This window comes from Alexandromys fortis, unplaced genomic scaffold (assembly GCF_014885135.2).
Source record: "Alexandromys fortis isolate MF-2015 unplaced genomic scaffold, M_Fortis_MF-2015_v1.1 scaffold_35, whole genome shotgun sequence".
Classification (NCBI taxonomy): domain Eukaryota; kingdom Metazoa; phylum Chordata; class Mammalia; order Rodentia; family Cricetidae; genus Alexandromys; species Alexandromys fortis.
Genome location: NW_026067913.1, coordinates 6,741,792 through 6,751,577, shown reverse-complemented (window position 1 = coordinate 6,751,577; position 9,786 = coordinate 6,741,792). Strand labels below are relative to the sequence as shown.

General features: G+C 44.9%; 2 protein-coding genes across 3 annotated transcripts in view; one reads left to right on the top strand and one right to left on the bottom strand.

The window, feature by feature from the left end:
- Positions 1-2,204, bottom strand: part of Ppp2r3c (protein phosphatase 2 regulatory subunit B''gamma) — an 18,808-nt gene extending 16,604 nt beyond the window's left edge. The window contains exon 1 of the mRNA XM_050138871.1: positions 2,014-2,204. Coding sequence (XP_049994828.1) covers positions 2,014-2,071 — 58 coding nt within the window. The 5' untranslated portion in view covers positions 2,072-2,204. The remainder of the gene's footprint in view (positions 1-2,013) is intronic.
- Positions 2,205-2,636: 432 nt separating this feature from the next.
- Positions 2,637-9,786, top strand: part of Prorp (protein only RNase P catalytic subunit) — an 89,106-nt gene continuing 81,956 nt past the window's right edge. Inside the window, exons 1-4 of one of the 2 annotated variants that reach the window (XM_050138865.1) lie at positions 2,637-2,750; positions 3,034-4,291; positions 6,220-6,267; positions 7,381-7,513. In XM_050138865.1, coding sequence (XP_049994822.1) covers positions 3,315-4,291; positions 6,220-6,267; positions 7,381-7,513 — 1,158 coding nt within the window. In that variant the 5' untranslated portion in view covers positions 2,637-2,750; positions 3,034-3,314. Of the gene's footprint in view, positions 2,860-3,033; positions 4,292-6,219; positions 6,268-7,380; positions 7,514-9,786 lie in introns of both variants that reach the window. The other variant, XM_050138864.1, reaches the window with a different exon arrangement.

The following is a 9,786-nucleotide window of genomic DNA, read 5'->3' as shown; positions in this document are numbered from 1 at the left end:
AAAAAAAAAAAAAAAAAAAAAAAAAAAGAAAATGATTTAAGAAAGCCTGATGACACAGGTTATCCTTGGTAGACAAAGGAAATTTGCCGCACGGATGGGATCTACTACGCTGACGGCAATAGCCTTAAGGAGGAGCTATTAATACTATCCAGACAATCCAGATAATTTGCAATACACACATGGCGCAGAGGCAGCACCCCTAGTAAAGGCGAAGCGAAATGTGGTAAGCATTGGTGGGGAGCTGGAGAGATGACTCAGTAGGATTAAGAGTAGTAAAACTCAGTAGGTTTGCTGCTCTTGTAGAAGGCTTGAGTTTGTTTCCCAGCACCCACATGGCAGCCCACAACCAAGTGTAACTCCTGTTCCAGAGGATCCAACACCCTCTTCTGGCCTTTGCAGGGTTTGGTCTCAAATAAGCTTAGGGATGAACCGCTAACTGAGGTGCCTATTATCATTTCAAAGCTGATTCAGGACCGCTCTCAGCATTACACAGTACCTAAAGGTCCCCAGTCGAGGGGCTGGGCTCCCTTTCCCCCAGCTTCTGATCCTAGAGAACTCATCTATTTTGGCTATGATGCTCCAGTGGCTCTGCTCTTGGCTCCCATGTGCACTCTTGGTCCGCCTGCCCCCAACTCTCTTCTCTCCCTCTCTCCCCTCTCATGGCCCGGTCTATTCTGCTGGCCACACTCAGTCTGGAGCCTTCCAGATGCCTCTGGCTGAACTCTCCCTCATATCTACAATAAGACCATCTCCTCAACCAGACCTAGGAAAAGCCACGTCCTCATTTTCATTCAGCAGACACTGCACAAACATGGTATACATATATGCACGCAGGCTATTACATGTTTGTGAGTGATAAGGGAAATGATGGCGGAGAAAAGGAAGAGCCGATAATGTATGAGGGGAACAAACTGAAGAGAAGCCAGTACATCTATGAGAAGGGATATAACCTAAGGAGCGACTGGAGGGACTCCAGGAGGGGTACAGATAATTCTCTTCTAAAGACACGGTTTCTGTGTAGCCCTCCCTAGCTGTCCTGGAAGTCTATCTGTAGACCAGAACTCAGAGATCCAACTGCCTCTGCCTCCGGAGAGCCTGGATTAAAGGCGTGCACCACCAGTACCTGGTGACAATTCATTTTAAGGTGACAATTCAAGTTAAAGGCGAAGGTTGGATAGAAGGATTAATACCTAGCATCTGAGAGCAATGGTAACCGGAAGGAGTTGAGGTTCTCCTTTAACTGGCTCTAATTCCTCTTTGAGATACTATTTGAAAACAAGTACGGGCAGACTGGAGATTTGGGAGGATGAGAAGAATTAAGTGTGGAAGACCAAATGCTCTTCCTGCAGATGCGACTAAAATATACTTTACTTTAGCGGACATGGATTCTAAGTGAGAACTCACCATGGTTCTGTTTTTCTTTTTGGTTGTCAGTCTAGCCTTTGATGGCAGAGCCATCTCTCTAGGTTCTGTTTTCCTTTAGCCCATTTCAACTGCCTGGGTGTTGGTGTGGAACTGGTAGAATTTAATCAGACCGATGGGCAAGCAAAGTGTGAAGGGCCGGGGAACGAACAATGGAAAACGGATTAATGATATTTAAAATGGAGGGGTATGTGAAAAGTGATAGTTAAAAGGCGCTGTGGCACTCGGGAAACTGGGGCAAGGAGGGCCAGTAAGTCAAGACTGACCAGGGCTCGAGGGGGGAAGCTATAAGGATAAATAGGTCTTGGTAAGATCGAAGGGCACCAAGGTTCTCAGTTATTCCGCATAAGCCTAAAAACGTGGAAAACGGGTGCCACGGTTGCGCTTTTCGATTTACCAGGAAAGTTTGGGTCACCCCTCCGCGGACCGCTGAAAGCACACTGCACTCACTCTCTTTTGTCAGATAAGTTTACCAGACGCGGAAAGAGTCACTCGCCCTTCCTCCTCCCCGCCCTATTCACCCCCCCTCCGCCACCCGCCACCTTTTGGCCTGGGGCGGGCTATCCGGTTGGCTGTCCCTCCCGAACTCACGCTTTGAATCCGTGTTGGGCGACGCTAAGCGCCGGCGGAGCACGTCTTTCCAGTCCATGGCTGACTCCCGCTCAGAGGACCCTACATTTGCGGGTTGTTAACCGCTCCACCCACTACCAGCTCCGACGTCAAACGCCACCAAAGGCAGGTGGAAGAAGGACGCCGGGAAGCCATCTTGGACACGGGCGGAAGCCGTAGCTCCAGAGGCAAAAGCTCGAATGCTGTATCTGTTCCGGACCCGGCGATCACGCTAGCAGGGACGAAAAGCAGACGTGAAATAGATGAAAAATTATTCTCCTTCATAAGAGTATCCCAAGTCACCAAACCCGATCCTAAAGGTCAATAAGAAGCCCTCGTGAGTTCTTGGAGGCGGGCCTTTGGCGCGTGCGCACCGCAGGATGCAGGAATCCATTGGCTTTTCCGACTTGGGAAACGCACTTTCGTCACATTTCGTTCTCGCTCTGGAAGCCTTGACAATCTCCAAAGATGTAATAGAGGCTTCCTCAGTCGTTTCCAGTCCTCTTGGATACTAAAGCTTCAAAACTACCTTTCTTTCTTTTTTTTTCTTCGTCAGACTCAATAGAACGCCTGAAATTGAGCCACCGAGACCCTGGCGGCTCATTCAGCGCGGTGCCTTGTGGGTACTGTAGTTTTGGCCGCATTTATGGCTACCTTAAGCATGCGTGGCGTGGTGAGTTGTTGAATGAAGTGAACTTCTTTCGTCGGCCCTCCATACAGTTAAGTCTAAGTTCTTTCTGGACCTCACTTCCTTCCCTGTGATGTTTGTGCTGCGTCCCCCTGATCCCTCTTCTTTGAGGAGTTTTAAGGCCTGTAGAAAATGTAAAGGTGAGCAAGGGACCCTAGACTTTTTTCTTGCTGGTGGGGCTGCGGTTGGTGGTTCCTGGTCGAGGCTGTTACTTTATTTCCCTGTTCTAGTTCTCTTGGTACCTTGCACTTCTTCAGGACCGTTGTGATGCACATGAGTCAAACTAAGAGGTCCCTCTTGTGCTTTTTCCTTAGATTCGAAAATTGGAATGTGACAGGATTCCCGTGCGGTCTTCTGGTTTAGAACTTGCTACTGGTGTTGAAGATCCCTGGATCATTGTTTAATGGAGAGAACTTGTATGCTTTCCTTGCCTTTAAATCACTCCTAAAGCACAATCGTGATTTGTTTGTAAGGGAGAAACACAAAGTCTCCTTTTCAAGAACTGTGCATCAACTATCTTCAGCCTCCAATCTCGTAATTTTCCATAGCAGAGCGGAGCTGCTTTATTTTTAAGCCTCATTCAACTCACTGCAGAATGACCTTCTATTTGCCTGGTTTTCGGAGCTTTCCGAAACTTTGGACGAGCACCCTTTCCTTAGAGCTGGGCCCTGCGACCTCGCCTGTCTTTTCCTTTCTCAGGGTTACCAGGAACCAGCACCGATGGTTTTCTGTCAAAACCACGCCCCCTCCAAATAGCAAAGAAATAAATCTGCAGCTTGCCAAAGCTAGAACACTCAAGAAAGGACATGACAGCAATAGGCAAGGTTCTTTTGATCATTATTTTGCTGCCGGGGCAGCTAAGAAGAGGTCACACTTAACTAGCAACCTCCAGCCGAGAGAGCATGCCCCGTCACGTGTGAGGAGGACGATCAAACTTCCAACTAAACCCCTGAATTCCGAAGAGTGGGATAAACTTAAAGAGGATTTCAACCGGAAGGGCAGTTTTGAAGACTGGGTCATTTCGCAGATGGTGTGCAGCAGTAGCTCTGTAGATGTGGCTAAGTCCCTCCTGGCCTGGGTCGCAGCAAAGAACAATGGCATCGTAGGGTACAATTTACTAGTCAAGTATTTGTGTCTCTGCGTCTTTCACAAGCAGACATCAGAAGTTATTGACGTCTATGAAATCATGAAAGCCAAGTACAAGTGTTTAGAAACTGCGGCTAACACCATACTCATCCGGGGATTGATCCACTCAGACAGGTGGAGAGAGGCCTTGCTGCTGTTAGAAGACATTAAAAAAGTCACGGTCCCTTCGAAAAGGAACTATAATGACTGTATTCAGGGAGCCCTCCTTCATCAGGATGTGGACATGGCCTGGAGTTTGTATCAGGAACTGGTAGGTCATAATCTCATTCCTCTGCTGGAAACTTTAAAAGCCTTCTTTGATTTTGGCAAAGACATAAATGATGATGACTATTCGGACAAACTACTGGACATTCTTCTGTATCTAAGGAATAATCAGCTGTATCCTGGAGAGTCATTTGCACACAGTATAAAAACATGGTTTGAAAGGTAATTTTGATTTTGCTTGTGTGGTTTTCTCTTGGTACCTGTATTTTTAAAGTAGACCCCTTTTTTTGTGTTGTTTATTAGTTGCCGAGACTCATTTTATTCAGATTGTGCTTTCTCCCATCCTGAGGTAAGAACTATTCTACTTTTAAAGCAAAATATTCTCTTGAAAAAGTAGTAGTAATTTGTGCCAATCTCTCCTCACCGCATAAAAGGAAATTATACAGCGTCTTTTGTTTTATATAATAGTTTTCTTCCTTTTAAAACTACAATTCATCTTATTTTCTGAGATATCTAACGTGAATAATTATGTTATAGCAAGAAATTAGAGCAAGAAACGGGTTTAGGTGCGTGTGGGGGGGTGTGCACACATGTATGTGGATGCATACTCGGGTGTGAAGAGCAGAGTTTGACTCTGGGTGTCTTTTATCAAAGTCCACCTTCCTTTTGAGACAATCTCTGGCTGAACCTGGAGCTTAGCATTTCGTCTGAGATCTACCTGTCTCTACTCCCATGTTGCTGGGGTTACAAGTACAGGCTCCATGCCAGGCTCGTACAAGGTTCCAGGAATCTGAACTCGGGTCTTGCGTGTGCAGCAAACGCTTTACCCAATGATCATATTTTCAAAAGTCGTGGCGTAAATAATGTGCTTACGGTTATTCTGAAATCCCTGGGTCTCATCACTTAGGATGCTCAGAGTGGACAGGGCAGTTCCTGATCAATCCTGGTACTCAGTGGAAAACCATCCCCCCATTTGATTTTGCATCTTTCCTTGTCTGGCTATTCTCCCAGGCTCTCTTTTGCTTTGACTCATGCTATCAACCGCATAGCTGTTTATTGCTCCAATCTTTATTCTCCTTTCTTCACCGTTAACTTACGTCAGGCCATTTCCTAAAAGCTTGCTCCTTCTTTTTTCTCTTTTTATTATATATCATGTTTGCAGAACTCTTGGGTAGGAATCATGTCTGATGATCTTAACAGATTTATTGAGCATCCAAAGAAGGAGTGAGAGTGAGAAAGTCTTAGAGCTTAGGGTTTATTCTGTTTTCAAGACTGCCGGTTTTGGAGTAGAGTTTTAGAAGAACAAGGAGAAGGTCTGATGGGAGAGGAGTTAAGATTGAAAACAGGGAGATTTGTTTGGGTGCAATGTTAGATTTCGGTAAGAGGTCGTGAGGTCTGAATTAACTGGTGAAGGAAAGAAGGCGATAGGTTCAAGAATCAATAGGAAGTAAGGGTATGGTGACTGAGAATAAGTCAATAAATAATTTTTGGATGGCTCCAATTACACAAACTGTGTGTTTCCTGCATAGTGTCTATTAGGATGCCGTTCTCAACCTCATTAGAAATGCCGTTCCTGGCAGTGGTCTACAGGTAGCAGCAGCACAAAAGAACAGAGAAATTACTCCAAGCAGGCGCCATGTCTGGCAGCTTTATGAAGATGGTTAGAGCTGAGTGTCATTTAAATAGTATCTCTAGTTTTTTTGCATACGTCCAGTGAAGGTAGATTTAGGCTTGATTTTGTTGTTGTCGTTGTCGTTGTTATGTTTGAGACAGGGTCTCTGTGTAGCCCTGGCTATTCTGGAACTCTGTATAGACCAGGCTGGTCTTGAACTCACAGAGATCTGCTTGCCTTTGACCCCCAGTGCTAGAAATAAAGGCATGCACCGTCATGCCTACCCTTAGACAGGACTTGAGGAAGAGGAGGGTTATGTCAGAAGGTGAACCAAAGGGATGCTGTAGGATACAGTAGAATGCTGTCTGGTCCTTAACCTCAACCACATCCTAGCAGTCGTTGTGAAAGCCATCCGAAGAAAGTATTCTGAACTTTTCTGATCTCTTCCTTACAGAATGTCTAAATACAGTGATTATCTTTAGACTCAGTAGGAATTTTTAACATTCTGATAATCTGGTTTTGTAATCTCTTTTTGTAGCATTCCTGGAAGACAATGGAAAGGACAGTTCACTACAGTCCAGAGAAGGTAAAGACCCTTATTTGTCTTCAATTTGTTTGATTCAGATATAGTAAGTTCTGTTGGTACTGGCTTAAAAATAGGAAGCTCTCAGCTGGGCAGTGGTGGCGCATGCCTTTAATCCCAGCACATAGGAGGCAGAGGCAGGTGGATCTCTGTGACTTTGAGGCCTGCCTGGTCTATAAAGTAAGTTCCAGGAAAGCTAGGACTGTTATATGGAGAAATCCTTTCTTAAAAAACCAGAAAAAAAAAAAAAAAGTAGGAAGGTCTGGAGATGGCTCAGTGGTTAAGAGCTGCTCCTGCTCTTACATAGGATCTGGCTCCGTTCTCAGCAACCACATCTGGTGGCTCACAACTGCCTGTAATTCTAGTTACAGGGGATTGTCTGCTCTCACCTGACCTCTGCCTGCACACTTGTACATACACACACACACACACACACACACACACACACACACACACACACCCCACAGACATAATTAAAAGTAAATCTTCTTTGGGGTAGGGAAGCTTCTGATAACTAAAAAAAAAATGTTTAAGGACATCTTAGGGGTAGGATAATCAAGAATTTATAAAGTTCTTGAGAGGAGAAAAATCTCTGTTGTTTTGAGAGTCTTCATCTGTAGCCCAAGCTGGCTTCAAGCATACAACAATCCTGCTGCCTTAAGCTTCCATGTGTTGAGATTACAGGCATGTAGACAGATTCTGGAGTACTCTAAATGTTACTGTGAGCTCTTGCTAAACCTTAGTGATGTTTGCCCCTAGAAGACTGACCTAGTTGTGTTTTAGGAATGACTAAAAGTTTTACCTAGCTCTTTCTGCCGTCTCTCTCTGTCACCCCCCCCCACGCCGTGATTCTTCTAATGTAAAGCATACATATACCTAAAATATTTTTGTAGAAAAAAAATTTTTTTCATCTAGGTGATTTTCTTTTCTGGATTTTCTGGCATACTGATAGATATTTTGAGGTTTACAAAAAAGGGAAAAAAAAAAACAAATGTGATGATCACAAAGGTTTTATTTTTTTGTCTTACATTTCTGTTTCCTTGTGCTTTGGAATTACTAATTTTAGAAAAAATTATTTTCCAAGACATTATTTAATATAAAACGTTGCAATTGCAGTGGCCATTGTTCAAGCTGTGGTAGAGCCTTAGAGTCTATTCATCTGAGTCCAGAAGAATATGAATTTCTCAAGGGAAAAATCATGAGGGATGTGATAGATGGTGGTGACCAGTATAAGAAGACAACACCTCGGGTGAGTCTGACAGGCTTTTTTGTATTCTTAGATTGCTTGTCTAGAGCAGAGGGCAACACTTTTTTTCTTGTAAAGGCCAAATAGCGAGTATTGTGGGCTTCGTGAGCCATACAGTCTCTGCTGTAATGTTTTGGTTTTGTTATAATTAAAACAACAATGGATAATATATAAATGAATGATTGTAACTGTTCTGTTAAACTATTCACAGGACTAGGAAGATGGTTCACCAGGTGAAGGGCTTGCTATGTCAGCTCAAGGGCCTGAGTGTAGATACCTAACCTTCGTGTAAAAGCTAGACATGGTGGCCCATGCCTGGGGGAGTTAAAACCCAAGAGCACTGAGTTCAAAAATAGGCATGGGGCTGACAAGATGGCTCAGCCAATAAAGGCGATTGCCACCAAGTCCAATGACCTGAGTTTGATTACCAGAACACACATAGTGGAAGGAAGGACTGATTCCACAGGTTGTCCTTTGGCTTGCACACACACACACACACACACACACACACATACACACACGCACGTGCACACACACATAAATGTTAGAAGAAGAGTGGCCAGGAAAAGAGTTGTCTTGGAGGACAGAACGTGAGGGGTGTGGATGATCATTTGGGTATCTCGCAATATCTGTCCGGATGGATTCCAGGACTCTCATGGGTCAACACTCTGGATGCTTGAGTCCTTCCCATCAAATGACACACTGTTTGCTTGTACAAAACAGTGAATTAGTGAATTTGTGGACGTCATTCTGTGGTTGTGTGATTTAGTATTTCCCACAGAGCTTAGCTCACCGAGGGTGGTTGAAGCTAGACATGGCACACTGTAGTCCTCGTGCCTGGGAAGATGAAGGCAGTAGACTCGCTTGGCCAAGGCCAGCTGTAGAAAGATCTGTCTTAAAGACAAGAACAAAGAAAAACCCAAGAGCACTGAGTTCTGTTGACTAGATGTATCGGGTGGGTACCTAGAAAATAGTTCACGTGACTAACATGGGCCAAAAGTAAGTGAGGGCGGAAGGTAGAAAGTCCACAGAGTACCTTGCTCGAGAAGTCAGGGAGGCTTCAGGTTTGGAGTTCTGTTTTTGTTTTCATACTACAGATCAGACCTGGAGCCTCCCCTATGCTTACGTAAGCACCCTTCTAATGAGCCATGCCCTCAGCCGACAGAAGGGGGTGTCAGGCGTGGTGGCAGTGCACACCTCCTAGCTCTTGGGAGGCAGAAACAGGAGGATCTCTATGATTCCAAGGCCAGCGTGATCTACATAGCGAATTTCAGTACAGTAAGGGCTATGTAGAGAGACCTGTCTCAAAAAAGCCAAGCTGGGCAGTGGTGGTGGCGCACGCCTTTAATCTCAGCCCTTGGGAGGAGGAGGCAAGTGATCTCTGTGAGTTCGAGGCTAGCCTGGTCTACAAAAGCTAGTTCTAGGACAGCTAGGACTGTTTTGAAAAACAAAAACAAACAAAGAAAAAATCGGAAAAAAGAAAGGGGTGCGGACAGGTAGTGCACATTTTTTCTGTGGGACCCATGGGGAACTGGTCCTAGGACGCTCAAAGCTAAGATTTTGAAGTCTGAGAAGCAGGGTTGAAAGCATCCTCATACCAATGCCCAACAAAACAAAGAACACAGCAACAACAAAATGCCACTTCACTCACATGTAGCTGACCCCAGCTTCACCTCCCCAGGCAGCGCATGGTAGTGAGGAGGCAGAAACATCCCCATCAAGGGCCTTAGGAGACGACCTCGGCTACTGTGTCTTTTATCAGTTTTTATTTGTAACTTTTTAAAATTTAAATCCCATTTTATGTATGTGGGCATTCTGCCTGCTTATATTTCTGTATACCACTGTGTGCCTGGTGCCCACTAAGGCCAGAAGAGGGCACTGGGTTTCCACTGGGTTCCCTGGACCTAGAGTTACAGATGTGAGCCACCATGCAGATATCAGGAATTGAACCTGGGTCATCTGGAATAGCATTCAGTGCTCTTAACCCCTGAACCATCTCTTCAGCCCCTTGTTGTTATTTTTTTATTTTAGTTTAGCTAGTTTTTTTTTTTTTTGATACAGGGTCTCTGCATTCTATAGTCTGGCTGCAGCCCCTTGTTTTTAGTGTTTAATTGCATTTGTTATTTTCTGTACATGTGGGCACATGCATCTGGTGACCACATGCAGATGCTAGAGGGATTCGGTCCCCTCCTTCCACCATTTGGGTCTTGGGGATCATCCTTGGCAGCAAGTACTTCCACCTGCTAAACGATTTTGCTGGCCCCGATTTTTATTTT